The sequence below is a fragment of the Chlorella variabilis genome, assembly GCF_000147415.1.
Source record: "Chlorella variabilis unplaced genomic scaffold CHLNCscaffold_25, whole genome shotgun sequence".
NCBI lineage: Eukaryota > Viridiplantae > Chlorophyta > Trebouxiophyceae > Chlorellales > Chlorellaceae > Chlorella > Chlorella variabilis.
The window spans coordinates 618,449-643,424 of NW_005435063.1; the positions used below are offsets into that span (position 1 = coordinate 618,449).

At 67.5% G+C, this 24,976-nt stretch overlaps 7 protein-coding genes across 7 annotated transcripts; 5 read left to right on the forward strand and 2 right to left on the reverse strand.

Moving 5' to 3' along the window:
• Nucleotides 1–292: 292 nt before the first annotated feature.
• CHLNCDRAFT_54799 (hypothetical protein) lies at nucleotides 293–4,256 on the forward strand (the record flags this gene model as incomplete). The annotated part of the gene is made up of 12 exons (XM_005843991.1): nucleotides 293–507; nucleotides 635–802; nucleotides 1,038–1,201; nucleotides 1,427–1,905; nucleotides 2,084–2,240; nucleotides 2,448–2,516; nucleotides 2,668–2,787; nucleotides 2,946–3,052; nucleotides 3,266–3,403; nucleotides 3,587–3,751; nucleotides 3,862–3,992; nucleotides 4,118–4,256. The coding sequence occupies 12 exons, from the start codon at nucleotides 293–295 to the stop codon at nucleotides 4,254–4,256; spliced, it is 2,052 nt and encodes a 683-aa protein (XP_005844053.1).
• A 2,761-nt stretch (nucleotides 4,257–7,017) lies between these two features.
• On the forward strand, nucleotides 7,018–9,767 carry CHLNCDRAFT_139622 (hypothetical protein; the record flags this gene model as incomplete). The annotated part of the gene is made up of 10 exons (XM_005843992.1): nucleotides 7,018–7,076; nucleotides 7,216–7,362; nucleotides 7,586–7,777; nucleotides 7,896–7,999; nucleotides 8,120–8,372; nucleotides 8,523–8,661; nucleotides 8,827–8,993; nucleotides 9,095–9,178; nucleotides 9,344–9,450; nucleotides 9,628–9,767. The coding sequence occupies 10 exons, from the start codon at nucleotides 7,018–7,020 to the stop codon at nucleotides 9,765–9,767; spliced, it is 1,392 nt and encodes a 463-aa protein (XP_005844054.1).
• Nucleotides 9,768–10,334: 567 nt separating this feature from the next.
• On the forward strand, nucleotides 10,335–11,617 carry CHLNCDRAFT_139623 (hypothetical protein; the record flags this gene model as incomplete). The annotated part of the gene is made up of 4 exons (XM_005843993.1): nucleotides 10,335–10,536; nucleotides 10,754–10,903; nucleotides 11,092–11,226; nucleotides 11,385–11,617. The coding sequence occupies 4 exons, from the start codon at nucleotides 10,335–10,337 to the stop codon at nucleotides 11,615–11,617; spliced, it is 720 nt and encodes a 239-aa protein (XP_005844055.1).
• Nucleotides 11,618–12,065: 448 nt separating this feature from the next.
• CHLNCDRAFT_54801 (hypothetical protein) lies at nucleotides 12,066–13,525 on the reverse strand (the record flags this gene model as incomplete). Its single annotated transcript, XM_005844068.1, has 6 exons — nucleotides 12,066–12,218; nucleotides 12,358–12,556; nucleotides 12,682–12,773; nucleotides 12,914–13,042; nucleotides 13,152–13,426; nucleotides 13,513–13,525. 6 exons carry the CDS (start codon nucleotides 13,523–13,525, stop codon nucleotides 12,066–12,068), a joined length of 861 nt encoding a protein of 286 aa, XP_005844130.1.
• Nucleotides 13,526–13,793: 268 nt separating this feature from the next.
• Nucleotides 13,794–15,820, forward strand: CHLNCDRAFT_139625 (hypothetical protein; the record flags this gene model as incomplete). The annotated part of the gene is made up of 6 exons (XM_005843994.1): nucleotides 13,794–13,817; nucleotides 14,314–14,367; nucleotides 14,606–14,778; nucleotides 14,991–15,104; nucleotides 15,285–15,591; nucleotides 15,752–15,820. The coding sequence occupies 6 exons, from the start codon at nucleotides 13,794–13,796 to the stop codon at nucleotides 15,818–15,820; spliced, it is 741 nt and encodes a 246-aa protein (XP_005844056.1).
• Nucleotides 15,821–16,713: 893 nt separating this feature from the next.
• CHLNCDRAFT_139626 (hypothetical protein) lies at nucleotides 16,714–19,228 on the forward strand (the record flags this gene model as incomplete). Its single annotated transcript, XM_005843995.1, has 5 exons — nucleotides 16,714–16,901; nucleotides 17,207–17,392; nucleotides 17,572–17,721; nucleotides 17,923–18,088; nucleotides 18,227–19,228. 5 exons carry the CDS (start codon nucleotides 16,714–16,716, stop codon nucleotides 19,226–19,228), a joined length of 1,692 nt encoding a protein of 563 aa, XP_005844057.1.
• A 601-nt stretch (nucleotides 19,229–19,829) lies between these two features.
• CHLNCDRAFT_139627 (hypothetical protein) lies at nucleotides 19,830–24,592 on the reverse strand (the record flags this gene model as incomplete). The annotated part of the gene is made up of 14 exons (XM_005844069.1): nucleotides 19,830–19,862; nucleotides 19,963–20,298; nucleotides 20,425–20,535; nucleotides 20,711–20,743; nucleotides 20,910–21,059; nucleotides 21,266–21,431; nucleotides 21,522–21,868; nucleotides 22,021–22,236; nucleotides 22,445–22,468; nucleotides 22,643–22,725; nucleotides 22,839–23,154; nucleotides 23,350–24,270; nucleotides 24,358–24,448; nucleotides 24,582–24,592. 14 exons carry the CDS (start codon nucleotides 24,590–24,592, stop codon nucleotides 19,830–19,832), a joined length of 2,838 nt encoding a protein of 945 aa, XP_005844131.1.
• Nucleotides 24,593–24,976: the final 384 nt, after the last annotated feature.

A 24,976-nucleotide genomic window follows, 5' to 3' on the forward strand; every position in this document is an offset into this window, starting at 1 on the left:
CCCACCCAGCAAAACTTGAAGCTGTGAAAACCTACAGACGGCTGCTGGGCTGCTTCTGGCTCAGTAGCAAACCGTTGCACGTCAATTCGCGCGATCGAAGCCAGTTCTGGGGCGACTCGCTCCCCGCAGTACTTGTACTGCCGACCCACCTTCATCCTCGCGCTGTGACGTGTCCCCTGGAGATTTGACACCCCAGAACCTCACCCTGTGATCGCCCGTTCACTTTTACGCTTTAGCTTGCTCTTCCCTTGCCTAAATCCTGCTTCCCTTGCCTCACCGGTTTGGCCCTGCCATGTCGGCCCCGCTGGGCAGCCTCCTGGCGCCCGGCAGCGGCCTGCAGTGCCATGGCATCTCCAAAGGCGCCGCGCCCGGCCCCCAGGTGCAGCTTGGAGCCCCCGCCAGGCCGCGACGGCGGCGGCCGCAGGCCCTGCCGCCGCGCAGTGCGTGGGGCGGCCACGAGCAACCACCCAAGGACCTTGCCAAAGACCCCGAAGCCAGGTTCCGCCAGTGAGTGCGCTGCGATGCATGGCAAGGCTGCTGTCAGTGCGTGCTGTGCGTGGCGCAGGCGCTTACCACCCAGGCGCTTACCACCCTTCCCCCGCTCCCCTGCCTGCGTGCGTCGTCCGCCCCGCAGGTACGGCGAGGACTTTGGGAAGGGCTACTTCCTGCAGGGGGTGATAGAGAGCGCGCCGCGGGTGCGTGTGCGCACCTCTGCCGACCGCGCCCGCGACCAGCTGGCTGACCTGGCGGTGCTCAACGAGCGGCTGGCGGGCAAAGAGGAGATGGAGGCGGCGACCATCAGGTGGGGCGCGTGTTGTGTGCTGGGGGGCTGGGGTGGCCACGCTGCTGTCCAGGGCTGCCAGGAGCTGCTGCCTGCAGGCCGCCTGCTGCATGGCGGCAGCCCCACGCTCCGCCGGTGGGCCATCAGCGCGCCTGAAGGGCTGTGGCCTCCGCCCGTTGACTGGCCGTCAGCCATTGGCCCTACACCCACCCACCCCTTGTTTTTTTTTTCCCCCCCCCCCCCCCCCCCCCCGCAGGCAGCGGCTGGAGTACCTGAAGCGGCGGCGGCGCAACTGGGAGCTGGTGTACCAGCACGTGACGCGGGCCGACGCGCTGTGCACGCTGAGCGCCATCGAGGAGGCCAATGCACGAGTGGAGGAGCTGCTGTCGGAGGAGAGCCGGGAGCGACACAGCGTGTCGGGTGCGCAGCGGCGCCGCTGCCTGTTGCGGGGGTGTGCCGGAGCTCTGGCGCCCGCGGGCCGGGATGCCGGCCGTGTTGGGGAGAGGCAGCACGGCCGCTGGCTGGCTGCCTGGCTGGGGCATGCGGAGCAGCGCCGCCGCCCGCTCTCGGGTTGCCGCCGCCCGGCATCCCGCTCCCTGCCTGACGCTGCGCGCCCGCACATCCCGCCGCCCTGCCCCGCCGCAGCGCTCAAGCGGCAGCTGGTGGAGCTGCAGGGGGAGGTGTCTGATGCGCACCAGCGCCTGCACCTCACCCAGGCCCGGGTGGAGCAGAACCTGCAGCGCATCAGCGAGCTGAAGGAAGAGTCGCGCAGGCTGGGCGACGTAGTGGCAGCCAGGGGAGAGGAGGCAGCGGCGCCGGGGGTGGGACAGCGGGAGCAGGCGGCCATCCCCAGCACTGCCACAGTGGCTGCGGCCGTGCGCGAGGAGGCGGGCGCGGCGCCGGCGCCCGCGGCGCTGCAGGCCGCGGCGGTGTCGTCGGCGGCGCACGCGCTGGCGCCGGGGCACGCGGCGCGCGGCGGCGGCGGCGCGGGGCCGCTCTCCGCGCTGGCCGCGGCGCAGGATGCGGCGCAGAAGCGGCGGCGCGGCCTGTTCAGCAGCCTGGAGATGGAGGAGGAGCTGAAGAACCACTGGTTTGCGGTGGCCTTTGTGTCCAAGCTGGGCCCGGTGAGCCTCGCCCCCTGCCTTGCAGGCCGCCACGCCGTAGAGCCGTGTATTCATCTGCGCAGCGGGTGGTGCTGCTGGTGTGCACCTCGCCCACGCCTCCCGCTGCCATGCCGCCCCCACGCCTGCGCCAACCCACCCCCGCCGCCGTCCCGCGGGGCCCCGCCGTCTGCCCCCGCAGGAGGACAAGGTCCCGTTTGAGCTGTTTGGCCAGGCCTGGGTGCTGTTCCGCGACAGCGAGGGCCGCCCCGCCTGCGTGCTGGACGAGTGCGCCCACCGCGGCTGCCCGCTGTCCCTGGGGCAGGTGGTGGACGGCAACCTGGTCTGCCCCTACCACGGTGAGCCTGCCTGTGCCCAGTCGGCCTGCCTGCCCGCGGCTTGCGCTGCCGCGCCTGCGGCTTTCGCGGCTGCCGTGCCTGCCTGCCAGTAGCGCGCAGCTGTGGCTGCCGTGGCTGTCTGCCCCCGGCAGCACCGAATCGCATTGCAGCTGCGCCTGACCGTACAGCGCCCTGAATATGCGCTGCCTCCCCTGCTGCTACCCGCAGGCTGGCGCTTCAACGGCAAGGGCGAGTGCACCAAGATGCCCTCCACCAACCTCTGTCGTGGCGTGGCCGGTGAGGCAGGCCTGGGCGCTGCACCGCCTGCCGGCCTGCCGGCGCCTCTGCGCTGAGGCCAGGCACAGCGGGCCGCTCGGCTCCTCCCCAGGTTCTGTGGGGGCATGGTGCTCAACCTCCGCATGTGGCCCACCCCCTGCCCCGCATGCAGTGAGCGCGCTGCCGTGCGCGGAGCAGGACGGGTTTGTGTGGGTGTGGCCGGGCTGGGAAGAGCCGACGCTGCCGCTGCCCGCCGTCACGCGCCCGCCAGCCGGCTACCGCATCCACGCAGGTGCGCCCCACGCCAGGGCTCGGGACGCCTTGGCAGGGCCGGGGGCCGCAGCTCCAGCCTTGCCTGCCTGCCCACGTTGCTGTTGCTCCCTGCCCTCGCCGGCGCTCACGCTGACCCTGTCTGCTCTGCGTTGCCGCTGCCACCTGTCCCGCGTGCAGAGATTGAGGTGGAGGTGCCTGTAGAGCACGGCCTGCTGGTGGAGAACTTGCTTGACCTGGCGCACGCGCCCTTCACCCACACATCCACGTTTGCGCGCGGCTGGCCGGTGCGCCGCCACGCCAGCAGCGCCGCCGCTGCAGCAGCGCGTGTGTGCTCGGGCACAGAATGTTTCCATCCTGCCCTGCGCCAATCCTTTCCCCCCCCGCCCGTGGGCCTGTGCCCTGCTGCTCTGGGGGACGCCCCTCCCACCCCCGCACGCACGCACGCACGCACCCGCACCACCCCTCCCCAGCATCACCCTTCCCGTCGCCGCCTGCAGGTTCCCGATGCCGTCAAGTTCCACGCCAGCCGCCTGCTGGGAGGCAACTGGGACCCCTACCCCATTGAGATGTCCTTCAACCCGCCCTGCATGACGCTCAGCCACGTGGGCCTGGCGCGCCCGGGCAAGGCGGGAGTGGTGCGCCTCGCCGCCGCCGCCGAGCGCGCTGCTGCTCGAACGGCTGTGCCCACGCCCACCTCCGCGCCGGCCGCCCGCCGTGCAGCCTGGCGTGGCCAGCCCCTGCCTGCTGCCCGCCCGCGCCCCTGCCGCGCCCGCGCCCGACGCCGGCTGCTCGCCCCCCTGCCTGCCTGCCGCCTGCAGGGCGCCACGCCCCAGGACTGCCAGAACCACCTGCACCAGCTGCATGTGTGCCTGCCGTCGCGTGCGGGCCACACCCGCCTGCTGTACCGCATGGCCACCGACTTCCTGTGGTGGACAGAGCTGCTGCCCGGCATCCAGCACTTCTGGCGCTACATCGCGGGGCAGGTGAGGAGGGGCGCGGGGGCACGGGCTGGGAGGGTGCCCGGCGTGTGTGTGTCGCAGGGCCAAGCTGCTCCCCCGCATGCACACTTCTCCGCCCCTCCTCCGTCCCGCAGGTGCTGGGCGAGGACCTGGTGCTCGTGCTGGGGCAGCAGGACCGCCTGCTGCGGGGCGGCGACACCTGGCGCCACCCGGTGTCGTACGACAAGCTGGCTGTGCGGTACCGCCGCTGGCGCAACTCCCTCTCGTGCGTCCCGCCGCACGCCAGCCTCTGCCGACGGCGGCCCTGCCCTGCTGCCACTGGAAAGTTGGCTTCCTTCTGACCCAGAGGACAGCCAGTCCCTGACACGCCCTGCCCGCGCGTGCCTGCAGGCTGAACGGAGGGGCAGCGCCGGAGGGCGCCAGGCCTGCGGCCGCCAGCCAGCCCATCACGATGCGTTCTGGCGAGCTGTTTGCCCTGGACGATGATGAGCACGTGTATGTGGATGGCGGCAGCGAGTGCAAGATTTGAGCAAGGCGAGCCCAGCTGGCACACCCTTGTCTGCGGCTAGCTGGCACCGCACCACGTCGATAACTACACTCCACACACCGTCCTGAGCCCACCCAGAGATGATTGCTTGAGACCACAACATCACATGTCCTTTCACTCCCCAATGCTAGCACTTGCCCACTGCTGCACTTGTCAGCGTGTGCTCTCCTTGCTTGAGTGTACCGCCTCGCACGGGCCGGCCACCCTTCCTCGTTGTTGAGAGCAAGCAACAAAATCTGATGTCCCAAAGTATGAAGCCGCCGTCCCTAGCGCGACGCCATGCTCCCACTTGTCAAGCTACATTCCTTTTCACCATTCGATTTCTCGGATTAAAAGATATTGTAACATATGGCCTATATGTCACAGATGAGGGGCAGGATTGGGCAAAAGCAGGCGAAACGTAATCACTTGCAGTGAGGGGCAGTCCAGCGGGCAAGCAGTCACAGTTGACGGCGGCCATCACCCACCTCACCTGCCGCCACAAATGATGCCGCGCTCCAGCTGGCCCTGCAGGCCTGCCTCCCACACCGCATCCAGATCCAGTCAGACACGCCAGTCAGACGGGGGCGGCCGCACGCCGTGGGGGGGCGGCTTCCTTTGTGATCTCTGGGTTGACGCCCCCACTGCCATCGGAGAGTGTTGGATGCTCAATGCAGAGGAATAGGATCTCCAGGCCTCTCAGTGAATGCTTATGTCATACCTGCCACGTGGAGTGGAGTCTGGTAATCTCTCTCACCTTTGCAGCCTGGGCCACATTCATGTCCCCGGCCACTGCCTTGAGATTGTGCAGCTCTCTAAGCAACACAGTCTGTGGGCAGCCCCCACCGCGCCAATCGCCATGCCACAACTCGGCGATCGCGGGGAGCTGGACTCCCCCGCTTCCGATCGGGACCCACTGAAGCCTGGAGTAGATTCACAGACGGCCACGCACCAGGGCGCTCTTTTGGTGGTGACGACGTTGTTGCTGGCCGGAGTCCTGGCCTTCTTCACCCTGCCGGGGCAGGTGGGCGACGGAGCGCCAGAATGCAGTGCGGCCCTGCTACGGGGGCTGATGGCCAACGATACGGTATCCTGGGGCACGCCGCCGCCGCCTCCCCGCACGGGCTGGCGCCGCCGCTTGCAGCGCAGCTCCGCCCCACAGCTGCCACAGCTCCAGCTCCAGCGCTGCGTGCTGCGTCAGTTCACCCCCCCCGAGGCCAAGGAGTGCCTCTCGCGGCGGCCACTGGTCATGATTGGCGACTCTGTCACACGCTACCAGTTCCTCAGCCTCATCTACTGGCTGGACAGCGGCGAGTGGCCGCCACCCATGCACGGCACGCCAGACCACCCCAGCCCCATGATTGAGAGCGAGTGGCAGCACGGCTGGGCCGACTTCTTCAGAGGTGAGCCATACACCCCCTATGGCCAATCTCCTGCCGCTTCGCATGCCGGATCACATTGCTGCGGCTGCGCCGGTCCTGGCTGGCGGCAGCTAGCTGCCAGCATCAGCCCACTCCCGCCCTGCCGCCGTGGCCTGCCCGCTTGCAGGCACCACCGACCCCTTCAATGGACGCCAGCAGTGCCACTGCTTCAGGGATGGCTGGGACATCCGCGAGGATCGGTTCTATGCGCTCACCAGCACCGCATCCGCCTCGTTCTACATGTGGTTTGGCTACCCGCTCAAGCCGCTGATTGGGCGCTGGGGCTTCCCGCCCTTCGGCAACGCCACCCGCTGCGCCCCAGGCGACTGCGGCGGCGACCCAGACTGGTCTCTCCCGCTGGACGAGGGGCTGCGCCAGGTGGGGGCTGCTACTGTTTTGGTGTGGGAGCCAGCGGTGGTGCGCAGCGGGCCAGTTGTGCAACGCTTGAGGGGCAGGTGGCAGAAGCGAGAAGGAAGCCCCTGGTTTTGTGGGCATCATGCATGATGCGAACCAGGACTGCAGCACCCACGAGGCTAACCGCCTCCCTGTGCTAACTGCCTCCCTGTGCTGGACTGGGTGGCCCGTTCATTGCCTCCAGGTCGTCGCCCGGCTCCACCCAGCCACCATTGTCTTCAACTCGGGGCTGTGGCGCAGCCCCGGCGGCGAGAACTGGCCGGCCGAGGTGTATGAAGCCATCATGGGCGCCGCGGTGGATGCCGTGCGCCCCCAGGGCGGCACCTGCATCTGGAAGACGACCACCTTCGCGCTGGACGGCCGCATACCGCGCACCTGGGACGACCCCGCGCTGCAGCATGCCGCCGCCCACGGCTTGGGGGTGATGGACGCGTGGGCGCTGACGCGGGCGGCGGCGGCGCTGGACCCGCCGCCATGGGTGGACGACCTGCATTTTCTGGGCTATGTGTACCAGGAGCTGAATCGATTCTTGCTGAACATGATCTGTTGAGCGGGAGGGGTTCGGACGTCTGTGTAATGCCGCGTGCCGCTGGTGTCGGCGGCTTGGTACTACCGCGCTCGGCGGAACCGCCTTTTCTGAAGATCGGTTGTTCAGCCGACCACTGTGTGATGCGAGTTCATTGCAGTGGATTTGAACACAAAGAGGCCACTCCTCGGTGATGGCAGTGCCAGCTAAGTTTAGAAAACACCTGGCCTGGAGGGAACCGTCGAGGCGACTGCGCGGCGGGCGGGTGGAAAGCAGCCCCTGAGCTCTCTATTCGCGGGCTTTGCCGCCGCCGCTGGAACGCAACTGCATTTCTGGATCACAGCTATCGTTCGAGAGGGTTTGACATAGCTGCGACAGCTTGATCTCGAGGAGCCCGAGCTACATGGCGCTTGTGTGGGCGCCTGGGAGCATAGAGTGGAGGCCCCTGCGCAGGCTGGTCAGGTGGGATGGAGAGTAAAGCAGCGGCTACGTCCGTTCCTCGTCGAGGTGGCGGCTGCTGTGAGTGGCCACCCGTCTCCCCGCCCCTCCCCGCCGCACCCAGCACCCTTGATGTTGCCTCGGCTTCCTCTGTGCCCCGCAGGGCCTGCGGCACCTTTGCAGACGCCGCCCTGGCCAGCGTTGCAAGCAGGGTGGCCTTCCATGCCGTCTCCAGGCTGGCCTCCGACTCGGAGGGCCGCGCCATCCTGGCTACCGTGGCGGGCGTGGTGGGCGCCTGCCAGGCTGTCAAGTACTGGCGGGGCCGGCACGCCACAGGCGAGGAATGGGCTGCCCCTGCCCATCACTTCTTCGACCTGCCCTGCTGCCAGGCCCCCTTACAAACCGCTTCGCTGGCTCTCAGCGCAGTGCCCGACTGGCGCTGCACGCATACCTCTCCACCCCCCACCTGCCCATACCACCGACCACGCTTCCAGCCCTTGTGCCCTTGTCCTCGCTGCCGCAGTGGATGGCAGCTCTCCAGGCAATGCTGTCAAAGTCCCGGCGGTCAGCGCCGAGCTGATGCCGGCTGCCAAGCCCGCCTCCTTAGCTGCCGCCATCAACCCGCCCAACCCGCTGCTGGACATGCTCCTCATCCTGGCTGGCCACGCTGCCGGCGCCTGGCTGGCCACCGACTGCCTCGGGCTGTTCAGGCAAGCCCAAGCACCGTGTGTGCACAGCGCCCACCGCTGCTTCTGCTGGCGCTGCTTCTGCTTCTGGTGGCGGTTGGTGGCCCTTGGAGTGCTCCCTCGGTCAACAGCAGCAGCTGTGTGGCCTGCTGTGCAGCTCGGCGGTGGAGGTGGTGCCCCTGACGGGGCGCCGGCGCTGGAGGGTGGCCATCAACGCCCCGGCCACACCGACCACTGACGCTCTGAAGGACGAGCTGGCAGGTGAGGCGCTCAGCAGCAGCATTCCCTGCCTGGCGGAACCGCTGCTCCAGCAGCCACCACCCCATACAGTAAACCCACACCCACACAACACCCGCCCTCCGCTCCGATCCTTGCCTGCAGACCTGGGCAGGCGCGGCTACGTGTTCTCCCCGCCCGCTTCCCACGTCTCCCAGCATGCCGCCAGCCTGGGCCAGTCTGTGCTGGCGGCGGCCAGGCAGCTGGTGCATGAGAGGCATGCCCCCGACTCCGCCACCGCTACCCTCTTTGACCGCCTGTTTGGGGAGGGCGGCCAGCGCCAGCCTGCCGTCAAGGTGTTTGAGTGGCAGTTTGGCCAGCCGCCTGCCGTGCTGTCGCATGAACTCATTGCTGTGAGGTGAGGCAGCTGCTCACTGTCATGCTGTTCCGTCAAGCTTTCTTCAGTGACTGTCCAGCTGCCATCACCTCGCCCACCTGCTGTTGAGCTGCACTGTTGTTGGCTGGCCAGAGCCAACCTCGCTGTCGTGCCTCCTCCCTGCCCTTGCAGCTCCCACGAGGGCCAGGAGCATGGGGAGGCAGGGCTGTGGGGGACGCTCTGCCACGAGTTTGCCCACACCGTGTGCCGCCACCCAGAAGAGTCGGCAGCTCGTGCCACGGATGGCTATGGGCGGCTGGGGCCTCTGCAGGTGGGAAGGGAGGGGATCATCTGCAGGCTTGAGCCTGCCTGCACTGCTTTGGCGCCCATCCATGCCACCAGCACTTGCCAGCGCACACGCCTCTGCTGCTCCGGCATGCTGAGCGCCCACCAGGTGCAGTGCTGAAGCCAGCAGCAAACCCTGACACCCATGCAGCTGCTGGAGGCAGCCGGATACGCCGGATTTGACACCTGCGCCAGACTGCTGCTGGGCGCCGCCACCGGCGCTGCACCCGACGGCTGGGGGCTGGGTGCAGCCAGGCTGCTGCTGGATGCTGTGCTGGCCCGCTGGGCGCGCTTCCCGGTGTCTGAAGTGAAGTACTGGTGAGCTGCCCTCTTCTGTACTTTGCATGCCATGTAGACGTGAGTTAAGATGTGAGGTCCATCCTTGCGCTGCCCCATCACGCCCCGCCCCTGCCATGCAGCCGCGACTCCTCTGACGGGGAGCTGTCTTTCAACATTCTGCGGGAGCTGGAGGCCGAGAAAGTGGCCTGCCTGCTCCTGGCCAAGTGAGGAGCATCATTCGCTGTGGTGTCTCGGGAGGATGCACTTTGCCCGTGCATCCTGGCTGCATGCTGCTTGCATGGCCGCCTGGCTGTCTGGGTGTCAGCCTTGCTTGGTGCCCCTGCTGTGCCGAGCGTGTGCATGTGGTCTGCCCCTGGCCCCTGCTACAGGTGTGGCCGTGACCCACGGGAGTATGCTGCACGCTGGGTGCGGGAGGGCACGCCCATTGAGCAGGTGGCGGCGGGGCTGCAGACCACGGTTAAGAGGAGCAGCGAAGGTGCGCAGCATTGCTGCAGGTTGAGATTGGCTAGGGGCTGGTGGAGTGGAGCAGCCACTCTGTAGCAGTGCGGCAGCTGCGCACTTCTCGCCTGTCCAGCACCCGCATGCCTCTCCCTGCATCACCTTCAACAAACAGCAAGTTGCCCGCCCTGCCTGGCTGGGTTGCGCCCTGCAGCGGCGCTGCACGCCATCACCAGCAGCGACATGACCAAGTATGGCACCTACCGCTGGCCCAACTGCCCCAAGATCTCCGAGGCGCTGCTGCAGGTGCTGCCTGAAGCCATGCACATCTACGGCATGCAGGCCGCTGGCTGAGCAAGGCGGTGCGCCCCGAGCGAGACAGAGCAGCACCGCGATGGTGTACGAGCCCGCTGAGACGAGAGTGCTGCCGACGAGAGCGCTGCCGACGAGAGCGCTCTCGTCAGCCTTTGCAAATTGAGCACTGACTTTTGCAACTCTAATCGATTTTACCTTTTATTAGACCCTGCAGTTTCATTCTTTCATTGAGATGTGATGCATGCCGACATTCTCGATGCGGAAACCATTTTGCTTCTGAGCATTTGGATGTGGAAACCGCTGGCAAATGTGTTTGCCTGCAGTATGTGCTGCTGTGATGGGTTTCCATGCCATGATAAAAGCCGACACTGCAAATGTGTAACCTACATAGCGCCTGCCAACAAGAGGAACCAACCCTGCCACCACAGTGGCAGCAGGCGATGATGGCGGCGGCGGCTGGGTGGAAAGGTCGCAGGGCGCTGAGCGTGCAGGGCGCCTGCTCGTTGCCGTCTCCTGATCTCTGCCACTTGCATTGAACCACAGGCCGCCAATCAACCTTGCTGCTACCCCGTGAAGCAGCCCTCACATCCCCGTCTCCCTCAAACCATGGGCATTTTCGACAGGCTGCGCGGCAAGCGGGAGGATGCTGCAGCCGAGGTGTCCTCAGCAGAGGCCGCCGCTCAAGTAAGCCCATCGCTAGACCTCACAGAGGGCCCCGCAGCCGGCCCCGGGGCCAGCGCGCGGCAACAGACCTTTCAGAAGACGTTTGGAGTCGCTCCAAGCGACCAGTTGTACAACCCCTACGAGGGTGAGCGCATGCGGCCTCCTGCCCGCCCAGGAACAGCAAACCCTACACTTGCCGCGATGCTGGGTTCGATCAGCATGCCAGCGCGCTACAGGCGCGGCCCCTTGGCGGGGTACAGACCCTGCCGCCGCCGCCGCCGCCGCCGCCAGCTGCACTGTGCTGTGCTGCGCCCACCCGCCTGCTCCTGAGTCGCCCCGGCCCGCATCGCCTGTCGTTGCAGGATTGGGCGCGGCGCTGGACCGGCGCGAGGTGCGCGGCTCCTTCCGCGTCTCCAAGCAGCCCGAGTTCCTGTTCACCGAGGAGGCGCTGGTGCACAAGCGCAGCTGGAGCGAGAACCTCACATACTACACAGGGCTGGGCTACCTGGCAGGTGGGCGGGCTGGCATGGGTGGGAGTGTTTGGGATGAAGGTGTGTGGGGGAAGTGTGGGGCCAGCGGCCAGCAGGCAGCAGGCGAGACGCACGCGAGGGTGGGGAGCCAGCAGGAGGCGGTGGGGCCCGTATGGTGTGGAGTACCCCGGCCTCCAACCCCGCCACCCTGGGGCCCCTCTGCTGTGCAGGCGCGATACTGGGCGGCGGCAAGGGCGCGGTGCAGGCGGTGTCGGCGCCTGTGGCGCTGGCGGGGGTGGAGTCCAGCCAGCGGCTGCGCATCAACCAGCTGCTCAACACCAGCGGCAAGATGGGGCGCACCGCAGGTGCGTGCGCTCTGCTCCGCCGGCAATTTCTGTGCGAGCCAGCATGCGGGGAGGCGGGAGGGGGCTGCAATTTTGCATCTCCTGCTGCTTTACCGACATTGCTGCATGCCAGCCCTTTTTTCATCTGCATCACGTGCCGTGCCTGCCGCCTGCTGCAGGCAACTCGCTGGGCGTGCTGGGCCTGCTGTTTGCCTCCTTTGAGAGCTTCTCCGGCTACATGACAAACGGCCAGGTGCCCGACCAGGCCAACACGCTGATTGCCGGCGCGGCAACCGGTGCGCTGTACCGCTCCGTGCGCGGCCCGCGCCAGGCGGCGGCGGCGGCGGTGGTGGGCACGGTGGGCGGAGCAGCGCTGCTGGCAGCCCGCAACTTCATCAACCCAGGTCTGTGAGCATGTGGCATCGCAGAGACCTGATTTTCTTCATTTTGTTCACTCCTTGCATCCAAGTTCCATCCTCTTTTGCTCGCTCTCTTCGCTGCGCTGTCCTCCCCCCCCCCCCCCCCCATCTTTGCAACCACCACACCGATGCTGTGCATTACATGTGATTCATTCGCTACTTGGTTTGCTTTCTGGCGCTACTTGTTGCAACACTCTTGCAAGCAGGAAATGCAGGCTGGTCAGTGCGGGCCAATTTCAGAGAGGCTTGGCAGCGAAAAACTGTTGTTGACGGGATTGTTTGTTTGAGATTGATGTTGAGAGGAGATGAAGCTCTTGGCAGGACTGAATGCGCTGAATGGAAGCTCGTTGAGTGATTGAGTGTACAAAGAATGGGTGATAGCTGAGAGCTGCAGGAAGAAACAATTGGCAATTGACGTGTGCAACAACGCTGCAGCTGCTGCTAGGGCAACGGCGCCGCCTGCCGGGGCGCGGCCGCGCGGCGCGCCCTGTATGCCGCATCTGTGGACCACCGCTTGTAGTCTTCGGCCAGGAGGTTCATGAAGATGGGCAGCAGCGCCTGCAGCAGCGCGCCCACCACCGTGTTGCCGGTGCCCTGCAGCACAACAGGCGGCGCAGGAAAGGGCTCAGTGTATGCGTAGCGACCTGGCGCTGAGGTGTCAAGAAAGAAGGGCCCCGGCAGCAGGCCTTGCCTCCAGAATGGGGCGGGGGATGGCCTGGAACATGCCGACCACCTCGGTCCACACTTGCACGTCAGCCTTGGCGTGGATGGCGCCCATGCCGCTGCCATTGCTGAGAGCGCTGCTGCTGCTTGGTGCTGCGCCAGGCATGGATGCCGCCTTGCTCCCCGGCTGCCATGTCAGCATGGTGTGGAAGTAGAGCACAAAGCGGCGGTCCAAGCCCAGCTGGTTCAGCAGGTCGCTGCCACGCAGCCTGCGGGGCCAGGCCAGGCAGCGGGTGTCGGCCACAGGGTGCGGCAGCGGTGAGGGCACATGGCGCGGCTGGCGCAACAAGCCAAAGAGAGAGGGAGAGATGAAGCTAGCGGCCTGGCCCCTCACGTGCACTCGCCGGCCTCAAAGATGACCCCCGGCGAGCCGTCAGCCACCCGCACAGACACAACCACCTCTGGCTCCACCCACACGTTGAACAACTGCAAGGCGCGGCGGAGCAGGGGCAGGGTGGCGTTGACTCCGCGAGCCAAGCCGCCACCAGGGCGAAGACGCCGGGAGCAGCCCCGCATGAGGTGAGCTGGGGCAGCGCGGTGCACCGATGGCGCCCCCTCCCACGCACCGTCATCCTGGGCACTTTGAGCAGGAACGAGCTGCCTCCCAGCGCCTTGATCATCGCCGGGTCCAGCTCGTTGTACTGCTCCGGCGGCAGGCGCATGTACTTGTCCAGCGAGATGGCGCCGCCGCGGTCCTGCAGGGGCGGCGGGCACAGCGTGGCAGCAGCAACGGTTCACATGCACATTCTGCTGTGATACTGCTGCCTGTGAGCAGCGGAAAGGACTCTGCTGAGTCAAGCCTACCGGAACAGGGACGGACGCTTGCATGGAGGCTGACAGCTTGGCGGGATCCTTTAGGCGGCTGTGCCTGGGCGGCTGCTGCTGCTGCTGCTGCTGCGCAGCCTGCGCTCCCGCCGCTACAGCGGCAGGGAGCAGCTGCGCCCTGCTCGTGCTGCTGGGGCGGTGCTGCACGGCTGCACGGCTGCCAAGACGCTTCTGCAGGGCTGCTGCCAGCCCACCGTGCCGGCTGGCGGCGACGGCGGCGGGCAGCGGCGGCGATCGCTGGTAGGAGGCCGACCCTGCACAGCCCGCACAGAGGGCCTCAGAACTGGCCAGCAGCTCGATTGGGGCCGAGCAGGACACCCCACTATGAGTTCTCACTCACCGAGGAGCGACATTGTGTGCGTGTGTTCCACAACCACGCTCAGGTGCCGTTCTTACTGCCTCACGATGCAATGCAATGCGGCTGGGCGTGATGCTGCGTGTGTTTGCGCGCAGGCGAGCCGACTTTCCAGCTGGGTCCAGCTGGCCGCAGACAGCTCAAGGAGGGTTCCCGACCGATCTGGATCCAGCACGCATTGCAGCTGTCCCCTGGGCACCCATCTGCTCCCGATTCAGCTGTCAGACACCCGTGCCACCTCCTCCTTCCTCCTCCAACCAGTCGACATGTGCCTGTGCCGCGGCAACAAGGTCTGAGGCGTGACCTGTCCTTCAAAGTGCTAGTCAGGGCTGGTGTGAAGACCATAGAAACCAGGTCTGTGATCCTGGCGTTGCTCTGGTGGTTTATTAAGGGATGTTGTGCGCCGCATCACGCTTGGCACGCCGCGCCGCCACTGTGGCACGAAAGTCAAAAGTTAAACCCTTCAGCGACCTCTGAATCACTTTGTGCCCAACAGATTGATCAGCGTTGGATCCACAAGCAGAGTCCTAGCAGCACCTTGCCCTCGATTCCTCGGTTTCAAACCAGATCATCACTTCGGCAGGCAGCCCCACAGTCACTAAGATGATCGCGACTCTGGCAGCCCGCACCGCCCCTGTGCACCCCGCCAGGGCTGCGCACCGCCCTGTGCGCTGCACCGCCGGCGCCAGCAGCACGACGCCAACCCCGGCGCAGGGTGCTGCCCCAACCCCCATGAGTGTGTGGCAGGGTGGTCGTTGGGCAGCTCCCAGCCGCCGCCCCACGCAGGCCGTCGAGGTCCCTGCGGGCTCGGTCGCCGTCAGCTTCATCCTGAAGAAGGAGGTGCGGGTCGGGCCCTCACCGTTCAAATTGCAGCGTCGCCGCCCCAGGCGGTCCTGCGGCTGTGCTGCTGAGCTGGGCGATACAGGCCCCCTCTGTGCACCAGCGGGCCCAGTCGCCGCATCCTGAGCAGCAGGCATGCAGTACTGCACAACGCCGCCGCCCCGGGCCACCCTCCGTGTCCAGCGCTCGCTTCCTTGCAAGCTCACCCAGCTCCGCCGCTTGCCCACCCTTGCTGCAGACGTATTACGGCCAGCGCGTGCTGCTGGTGGGCTCCTCCCAGGAGCTGGGCGCCTGGAAGCTGGACGCCGGCCTGCCCCTGCGCTGGAGCGAGGAGCACAAGTGGAGCACCACCGTGGCGCTGCCCGCCGGCGCCGCCGTCGAGTACAAGTTTGTGATCACCGACCCCGAGCAGTGAGCGCGCCGCCCGCCCGCTGCTTGCGGTCGGGCAGCTGGCAGCGCTGCTGGTCGAAACTGGGCGATGCAAGCATGTGGGGCGGGCAGGCCCTTGGGGCGTGCCTCCTACGTTTGTGGCTGTGTGCAGCTGTCTGTGCCTGTGTGCACCCGCGCGTGCCCGCCTGCCATGCCCATCGCCGCCGCCCTCCCCCCTGCCTGCTGCGCCGCAGGCCACCCCTGTGGGAGTCGTGTCTCAACCGCTCCCTGGCTGTGGAGGATGCCGCCGCCACCCTGTACGGGTCCCGGGAGGAGCCCCTGGTGGCTGCCGCCGTCCCGCCCCCCAGGTGCGTGCCGCTGCAACAAACATGCTCGGCCAGCCTCTGAGTTGACCCTGGGGGTGGTGCCAGTGAGGGAGGACAGCGGCAGCTCTGGCGCTCTGCCCACATTGCAGCCGCGCTGCGCCTCCCACACCATGCGCCTGGCTGACCCGCTGCCGGCCTGTTGCCCGACCCACCCGCCTGCAGGCCTGTGGAGGTGCCAGCCCAGCCAGTTACCATTGCTGCACCCGAGCTGAAGCAGCCTGTTGCTGCCAGCATCGCCAGCGCCGCCCCGGTCGCCAAGGCCGCCGCGGCGGCCAAGCCGGCGGCCGCCGCCGCCAAGGCGGGCGCTGCGCCCAAGCAGCAGGCGGCCAAGGAGATCAAGATTTCGGCCGAGGCGGAGGCCGCCGTTAACGACATCATTGTGCAGGCCGACGGCGGGACTGGGATGGTGGCCGGGGCGGTGGAGAAGCTGGGGGCCGCCGCCGCATCCGTCGCGGGGGGCATCATCAAGGTGAGCGGGCGCGGTGGGTCACTGCGCTGGGGCAGGCCGGCCCCTCACCCCTCTCAACAGCCTTGCGACGACGGCGTGAGCGACTGGGTTTGCTCAAATCGCTTGATGTTGTGCTGCCGACGCCTCTTCATGTCCGTCATTTTGCCCCTCGTACCCACAGCAGGGCAAGGCCGCGGCCAAGGGCGGCCGGCGGCGCCGGCCAAAGGCCAACGCCACCAAGAAGGAGTGAGGTCCCAGCCCCCCAGCCCCTTGCTCCTCATGTGTATGCTATGCCAAGCTTGTTTTAGTTTGCATCTGGCTGCCCTGATTGGGCAGCCCTCAGTTCCTTTGCTGGCTCTCCACATCCCACTCCGTCTCGGTCTGTTTCGCTCTCTTGAAACCCCTCAGGTTCCCAGCTTAGCCCTAGTTTTCTAGATCAGAATGAACCCATGTCGCCTACCAGATTGATGAAATGTTTCCAGCACCCTGCACGCCCTCCTGTCAACAAGCAAAGGCACGACATGTGGCGGTGTCGAGGGGCTGCGACAGCAACCCGTGTGCAAGGCACCTGATGTCAACAGCTGGGCGGGCGGTGTCGTGCAGTGCACATGTCAGTTCCGGAGCCCTGTGGCTGCATGCCTCCTTGTGCCAGGCGCCAGGCAGCCACTGTCGTCAGTGGCAGCGGCTGCTTTGCGTCAGTGGTTGCATGCCCCAAGCAGCGCCACCAGTACCACATGGCCAGGAGTGCGTTCATCACCCCCGCTTGATCAAGGGAAACCCAATGAGGAGACTGTGATGTGAAGTGGCTTGAGGCGGCTGCAGTGGCTTCGGGTTGAGGTGTTGACGAAGGAGAGCACTCTAGCGGACCGGCGTGCGTGCTGACCGTTTTTCGGCCCCGGGTGTGTCTGCAAGCCGCCGACAGACCTCCCGGGCCCTGGCTGCACATGTGGCTGGCATCTCTCGCCACAGCATGACACGAGCACAGCATGACACGCTCACCATCAGCCTGGGTGGACTTCTGCCTCCCCATTGTCTTGCCTGCTGCAATCGGCACATTTGTGGGCCCCGAGCAGGCTTGCAGCCCGAACCGCTTGCACCTCGCCCGTGCAGCCGCTTGCAGCCAGCGACGCGCATTCCGCAGCCATGAGGAGCACCTTTGCGCTCAAGGCACCCTGCGCCACCGCCCGGGCTGTTCCACGCAGCCTGGGCCGGCCCGTTATCCCCTCCGCCATGAGACAGCCCAGGCCCCTGAGGCAGGCAGGCCCCCCGCGCAGCGCCATTCGGGCCTACGGGGGCGGGAATGTCGATGTGACGTTCACCCTGCAGAGGAAGTGAGTGAATTGCGCGGGGAGGGTTCAAACTCAGCGAGCGCGGCGGTGGTAGTCGGTGGTAGTGTTGGCGCCCCGTCCCCGCCGGCCTCCCTAGGGCCTCCCGCCGTTGCATGTGCTTGGGGCAGCCCTGGTGGCACAGAAATGCCCAATTGGAACCCTGCTGGGCATGGCGCGGCCATGGCCTATTGCCAGGGCCCTTCCTTGTCCCCCCACCAGCGCTCGCCGCCGCCCAGCGCAGCTTCCACAGCCCTGCTGCCCCAGCCGCCGCCACCCGACCGCGCCGCCCCCGCCTGCCCCGCCCGCAGGGTGTGCTTCGGCCAGTCGGTGGTGCTGACGGGCGACGCGGAGGAGCTGGGGGGCTGGGACCTGGGGCGAGCGCCGCGCATGGAGTGGAGCGAGGGCCACAACGGCGAGCACCACTGGACCGCCACCGTCAGCCTGCCGGCGGGCGCCACCCTGGAGTACAAGTTTGTGATCGAGGACAAGAACCAGTGAGTGGGGGCGGAGGCGGCGCGCAGAGCGGCGCAGCCCAGCGCCTGCCACCCTGCCTCCCATGCCCCCTTCGCCACGCCCTGCCGCTCGTGCATGCGCCGTGCGCATGCGCGCGTGTATGTGTGAACCGGTGCTGACGGGCGCCTCCCCCCACCGCGCCCTCCCCCGCGCCCGCTAGCAGCGAGCCGATGTGGGAGTCCTGCTGGAACCGCAAGCTCACTGTGGACGCGCGCAACACCGAGCTCTACGGCTACTGGAACCAGCCGATTGAGGAGGAGGCGTATCAGGCTGACGCCGCCGCCGCCGCCTCCACCTACGCCGACAACGGGTGGGTGCGCGCGGGTCCAGCGGCGCGGCCGCGGCCTGCATGTGCACGGCAGCAGCGCCGGCCTGCACCTTGTTGCCTCTTTTGCGACGCCTGGTCGGGGGCGCGCCAGCACCCGGCCACCCAGCTGCAGCATGTGCCGCGCACCCTGCTGACCTGGCCTTCTGCCTCCTGCCCCGGCCCGGCCCTCCCTCCCGCCCGCAGCCTGTCCTACACCGGCTCCGCCGCCAACGGGTCCGTCAATGGCAAGGTGAAGCTCTCTGCCGCTGCGGAGGCAGCCGTCAGCGACATCATCGCCCAGGCTGAGGCCACCGCCCATGTGGCTGTCCCCGCGATGGCGGGCGCGGCCGTCAACGGCGGCAGCCACAAGGTGAGAGGGCAAGGGCGCGGCACGTAGGCAGGAGGCAGGCAGGCCGGCAGTACCTAGCTAGGCTGCCGCCCCCCTGCCTGCCTGGCGTGCCGTCAACCGACCGTGCTCGGCCTCCCTTCCGCCTCGCCCCTGGTGCAGGTCAACGGCTGGGAGAGCCGGGGCCGCTCCCCCGCGCCCGTGGGCGGCGCCGGCCTGTCCCCCGAGCAGCGCGCATTCCTGGAGCGCAAGGCAGCCGAGGCGCGGGGCGCGTCCACCATGCCCGCCCGCCTCAACGGCGCCGCGCCGGCGGCGGTGGGCCTGTCTCCTGAGCAGCAGGAGTTCCTGGAGCGCAAGCGCCGCGAGGCCAGCGCCACGCCGCCGCCGACGCCAGCCCGGGGCCGCAGCCCCGCGCCCACCCGCGGCCGCAGCCCCGCGCCCACCCGCGGCCGCAGCCCCGCGCCCACCCGCGGCCGCAGCCCGACCCCAGTCCGTGCCAGCAGCTCCCCCGCATCGGCCGGCCTGTCTGCCGAGCAGCGCGCCTTCCTGGAGCGCAAGCAGCGCGAGACCAGCTCCTCCCCTGCCCCCTCCCGCGGCCGCAGCCCAACCTACACTCCCGCCACCACCACTGCTGCTGGGCTCACCCCGGAGCAGCAGGCGTTCCTGGAGCGCAAGCGGCAGGTCAGCGCATCCCCCGCGCCGGCGCCCTCTCGCGGCCGCAGCCCTGCGCCCACCCGTGGCCGCAGCGCCGCACCTGCCAGCAGCGCGGCTCCCAGGGGCCTGTCGCCCGAGCAGCAGGCATTCCTGGAGCGCAAGAGGCAGGTCACCGCGTCCCCAGCGCCTGCCGCCGTCAGCAGCTTCAGCAGCGCGGCTCCCAGGGGCCTGTCCCCTGAGCAGCAGGCATTCCTGGAGCGCAAGAGGCAGGTCAGCGCGTCCCCGGCGCCCACCCGCGGCCGCAGCGCGGCCCCCGCTCGCGCCAGCAGCTCCCTTGCATCGGCCGGCCTGTCTGCCGAGCAGCGCGCCTTCCTGGAGCGCAAGCAGCGCGAGACCAGCTCCTCCCCTGCCCCCTCCCGCGGCCGCAGCACCAGCGCCAGCAGCTCGCCCGCCCCGGCCGGCTTGTCTGCTGAGCAGATTGAGTTCATGAGGCGCGCCGGCAAGCTCTGAGCCAGGCTGCGGCTCGTACCATACTGACACACACTTACTTCGTTTGTAGCACCAGTACTGCAGTCCCCTTCCGTCCCTCTCCCTCTTCAAGTTGGGGCCCGTCCTGACTGCCACACTGAGCGGCAGCACACCTTTTGCTGTCGCCACGTCGGCGCACTTCCCTTCCCATTGCCATCTGCCCTGCTGAGCCCCGTCCCCGGTTTTACTATGTGTCTTGCTGTTCTCTGTTGGAACCAATCCACCCCACCTCCCACCTTTTCTGTTGAATGAATGGTCAGCTGCTGATTCGTTGTTGGCCGGCGATTATTGCCAACACCACAACACCAACATTCCTCTTGAAGGCGCTTGCGCCGTCCCCCAATTCCCTGCTGCACTCAATTCTGCGCGCGCCACACTCCCTAGGTCAGGTACTGCGAAAGAATTTCATGCCGTGCGGCGGCGACCCCGCCCCATTGATTGTGCCTCGCTCACTGCGCCCCATGGCACCAACGCTTAGCTGACACGACACCCGGTAGGGGTGCCCCATTGTAAGCGAGCGCGTCGCTTCGCCAAGCGCCAACAGATAGTGCAGCAGCAGGCTGCTGCCACCGCTCCATGGGCCTCACTTCTTTGTGTTGGCTGCTTCCTTTGGGTGCTGCAGGAGCAGGGGAGGAGCCAGGCAGGCATGCAGACCTTCTAGCCTGAATAGCAGTGCTGCTCGTGCATGCCACCAAGCCCAGCCATATGCACCACACCTCTGGCGGCAGCGGCTGATGGACTTGACCAGTCCACTCCCGGATCTCTTGCGCCTCCTGCTTGCTCAGCGGCGCAAAGGCGGGCAGCAGCTCCAGTGCTGCATCGCTGATGGCGGCTGCCGTGGGGTGCGCCACACGCCTGCGACCATGTGGAACCGTGCCCTGCCCAGCCTGCCCGCTGACTGGCGGGTTTGTGGTGGTGGGGCCATCAGGACCTGGCGGAGGGCGCAGGCGGGCCGCCAGCTGGCGCACCACCTCCAGCAGCTGCCCGCTGCTCAGCCCCGCTGTCAGCTGGGCAAGCAGCGCCGTGCTCTCGCCAAGCACCAGCTCGTCACGCTGCAGCAGCAGGGCAGCGGCGGCAGCTTAGGAGCTTGTGAGAGCCACCGGACAAGGGAAGAGTGCGGTTTCAGGCTTCCATCAAGCAACCACGAGCCCGCTGCTGCCCACCCCCACCCAGCCCACCTGGGCAAAGCTCTGCAGCAGGGCGTGCCTGCCACCATAGTCTGGCAGCGGCAGCTGGATGTAGCGCTGGATGAAAGTGCGCAGCGCCCGCTCATCACGCTTCACACACGCCTGCGAGCACGGCCGGCACCGGCGGCAGCGCATGCCAACTCAGCCTGTTTTGCTGCAGGAAACCCTCCCAAGCGGCAGAACTGGTAGTGGCACAGTTTGGACAGCCAGCATCGATCAAGAACATCAACTGTGAGGGGCCCAAGCTCGCCTGTGGCTGCCGGCTGGTGCACAGCACCAGCACCCCATCCCCAGGCTCCAGGTCTGCCACCTGCAAGTAACAAAGCACCCAGGCCCCAAACCAGCAATGTGGTTGATCAAGGTGGCGTGCATGCCACGCAAGTATTCTGCCACAGCATCAGCCCAGTGGACTGCCAGCAGCCCAGAGCAGCAGCCCCCTGGGGCGTACGGGCCACAAGCTCCGCCCCCCTCCTCACCTCTGCCACCAGCGCCTTCCTGATGCGGCTGGGCGGCTCCCCGCCGGGCGGCGTCACCAGCGCTGCCCGCGCCCTGTCTGTGAGGAACACATGATCCACATCCTCCACCAGCACCACCGAGGGCGCCAGAGCGTGCGCCGCCTTGAACACCTGCTCCGTAAGGCGCCGGCGCAGGCACAGTGCGGAGCAGCTTGTGAACACCAGGGGCGTTGGAGCTGGGGAGGTGCAAGATGTGATGGCTGCCACACGCAGCGCCGGGCTGCTTCCTGTCAGCCAGCATTCAAGCAGGCTCGCACCCTCGTGACGCACCCTCGTGCCACCCCACCTACCCCCACAGCTCTACCACCCCTACTCACCATATGCACCATGATGGCGGCCTGCTTGCCCGGGAACTTTCCAGCCGTGGTGCCGGGGCTGAGATCAAACAGGGTGGCACCCGCCTGGTGTGCCGCTGCCATGCTCAGCATCGTCTTGCCGGCGCCGGCGGGCCCGTACAGCAGCACTGTGTGTGGCGCCTTCAGCCTGCAGCACCAGCTGTTTCTCAGCGCCTCCCCCCCCGCTTGCCAAAGCAGCTGCTGGGCAAGGACAAGCCTGGCAGCGGTGGCCACTCACTTGGAGAGGGCAGGGTGAGCGCCCAGCGGCAGCACGCACGACGCCACCACCGCCTGCCGCCCCTGCGCCAACGAGTGCTCGGGGTAGGGCTGGAACTCATCCTCCCCTGCTGCTGTCTTGGCCTTGCCAGCAGGCGCCTTGGCTGCCTGGCCAGGCGCAGAAGCGTTGTTCTTCTTGCCGCCAGCCTTGGGCTTGCTGGGCTGCGCTGGCTGCGGCGCGGCGCCTCCCGCCACCTCCTCTGCCATCCTGTCGCCGCCAAGAAAGTCGGCCACGCAGGTGGGCGGGGGCAGCCGCACCAGGCCCGCTGCCGCCAGCTCAGCAAATATAGACTCAATGCTGCGCCCTGCCTGCATCCAGGCAGGACGCCGAGGCAGGACAGGCAGCACCAGGATGGCACAGGGTGTGCATTGTGCTCGCACTGCTTTGCCCCTCCCGCCAGGTCTTCATCTCTGCAGCTGGCAAGCCAGCATGTGATATTCCTTTGCCAGCATCAGCTCACCGTCGGATCTTTCTTCTTCTTCTTGACCGGCTCCTCAGCTGCCGCTGCTGCAGCGCCAGCCTTTGCTGCCGCCCCCTGCTTGCCGCCCTTGGCCGCAGCGCCAGCGCCCGCCTGTTTCCCACCGGCTGCCGCCGCCTGCTTCTTGCCGTCCTTGCCGCCCTTCTTCCCCTTCCCCTCCTTCTTGGCACGCTCTGCCTTCCCAGCCTTGAGCATCTCCTGCAGCAGCAGCAGGGTGGCAGGCGGTCTAACCATCGGCAACAGGCCACAGCATCACGCTGGGGTCCAACAGGCAGGGGCAGGCCAGCGATCAGGCAACGGAAGCGGGCTCTGCTGCTCAGGCTCTCGGGGCAGCGCGCCGTCCATCAAGACGCGCCTTGATGTTCTGGATGAGGCGCCGCATGTCGTCATCCGCCTCCAGCCGCACCTCCTCAAACACCACCGGCCGCACCTGTGGGGGACCACAGCGGGCACAGCACGCCGGCACCATGTCAAGTAAAAGGTAGCGTGTGCCTCCAGGGCAGGGTGTCGGGGCAAGAGTGCGGTGCGCGGGATGCTGCTGTCATGCCGGCACCACCGCCGCCACATCCATCCACCTGCCAGCCAGCCATCTGAGCAGGCGTACCTCAGCGGTCACCATGTCTGCATCATAGCTCTCCGCCCCGCTGCCCCCCCTGGGCTGCGGCAGGCCCCGCAGCTCTGGTGGCACTGCAGCAACGCCGTGGCGGCACCAGCCACAATGAGTCTCCAAGCAAAGGGCAGCTCAGGCAGCAGGCAGCAGCGCCAGGCAGCGGCGGCAGCCAGGGTGCGGCGTGGCTCACGCAGCGCCAGCGTGGGGTCTGAGGGCTCGTACTGCTGCCACACATCCATGAACAGCTGTACCGCCTCCTTCAGCCCCTGCAGAAACTCCTGGGTGACCTTGGGCGCTGCGGCCTGCTTGGCACCCCTGCCGCTGCTGCCTCGCCCAGCGCTCGCCGCCCCCGCTTGGGCAGCCTTGGCGGCAGCCGCAGCCTCCTCTGGGGTCGGCTCGGGCGGCGGCGGCAACACAAGGTCCCTGCTGCCGCCCTTGGCGGCCTCGGGCAGGTCTGCATACTCTCCAGTTGCCGGGTCCCGGCTCTTCAGGAACCAGTCGTTCAGCTGCAAGGGGCATGGCACGGCGGCAGGACCTCGGCAGGTTTTGTTCGGGAAGATGCACGCCGCAGGGGCCAGCATCCCTGCAAACCTGTGGCATGCTTTGCTGCACCGGCCCTGTCGCCATCCACCCAGCTGGCCATCACCGGGTGCCCAGGCCCACCGTGAGGCATTGAGACCCCACAGGGCCCACCAGCCCACCTTGTCCCTGATCTGATCCTTCATCGCAAAGCCCTCCTGCTGCCGCACGGCCGCCTTGATGCTCAGCAGCGCATCGTCCAGCTCCCGCTGCCGCGACGCCTGCCGTGCCTTGCGCTGCTTCGCAATGGCAGCCACCCGCTGCTGCAATGCCGCGCTGCGCCCGCAGTCCGAAGGAGCCAGCATGCCTAGGAACTCGAGCTCCTCGCGGCGCTGGCGTGCCACGCTGCGCCGTGCCAGCCAGCCCCGCACGCCGGCCTGCACCGCAACCGCCGCCGCTTCCCGCCGCTCGCACAGCGCGCCGCCCTGCCGCGTGTTGCCCTCGTCCGTGCTGCATGCCTCCCGCTGCTGCTGGCTGAGCAGGTCCTCTGCCTCACCCGCTGTGCCCCGCACCGCCTCCAAATCAGGCCCCTGGCCCATGGCTTCGGCACCAACAACTGCGTCTGGCGCTGCCGGCGCCGGCTGCTGCTCATCCTCTGTGACGCCTTGCTCCTCTGCGCCCGCACCGCCAAGGGCAGGGCCCCGACTCCCAGCATCCTCAGCAGCACCAGCGCCTGTGCCGGCATCCGCAGCTGCCTGTGCGGCTGGCAGCACTGCTGCCGCCGCTGCTGCCGCCGCTGCTGCCGCGCCGCGCGCTGCCAGCTGCTCGGCCCGTGCCTCTCGAAAGTATGCGGGGACTGGCAGCTCCAGCGCGTCTGGCGTGAGGCCCAGCGCCGCCAGCTGCGGCCCCAGGTCCACAACGTCCACCCCTCCATTCAGCGTGGCCAGGTAGGCACGCAGCTCCAGCGCCCGCCCCATGCACGCTTCCAAAGTGGCCCGCAGGCAGCGCCGCTTCTGCGGCTGGGCCACGCCGTCGTGCGCCGTGCACAGCTTGTGCATCGTGCGCACGTAGCTGATGTACAGGCGGCCCCAGTCTGCCAGCTTCTGCAGGAAATAGGGGGCAATGCATGTCTAAGGCTTGCGCTGGTAAGAATCCAGCATGACGGCACCCTACTGCCGCCACCCCCCCACCTTTGGTGCCGCTGCCCGGTCCTCTGGGTGCTCGGCATCCAGGTGGCTGACCAGCTCCGCCACGCCCTGCCGCCACAGCTCCTCGTAATGCCTGCAGAGGGCGGATTACGGGCAGCCACCAACGCGCATCGCTAGTCCAAGAGGAGCGCGGCAGGGTTGGGACCGGGAGCTCGGGCCCTTTCAGGCCCATTGGCGGCAGCAGCTCCAGTCCGAGCGATCCCCACCTGCTCGACATTGTGCCGCCCCGCTTCAGCGCGCGCAACCGAACGGTCAGCGCAGACCAATTGGCTGCGGCGGAGCGACTCAGGCTATCATCATTCGATCGCGGGACAGAGGAAGCCGCAAGAAGGCGACAATTCACGAGGCCGTGAGTGCCGCCACCAGGGGGCACCGCCACTCTGGCAGGGCGCCAAATGTCGGCCGACCCTCGACTTTGCAGCCCCGCTCCAATGCCAATCATGAAGTGTTTACAGGGGTGCTGTAAAAAGCCAAATCGGGCCGGCAGAGCAACTGATGTGCCGATATGAAAGGCTAGGTGGCTGCCCGGTTGGCACTCGCCGCCGTCGGGCGGCAAAAGGCAAGGGGAGGGCGGGCGGGGAAAGGGGAGTACATGTACAGA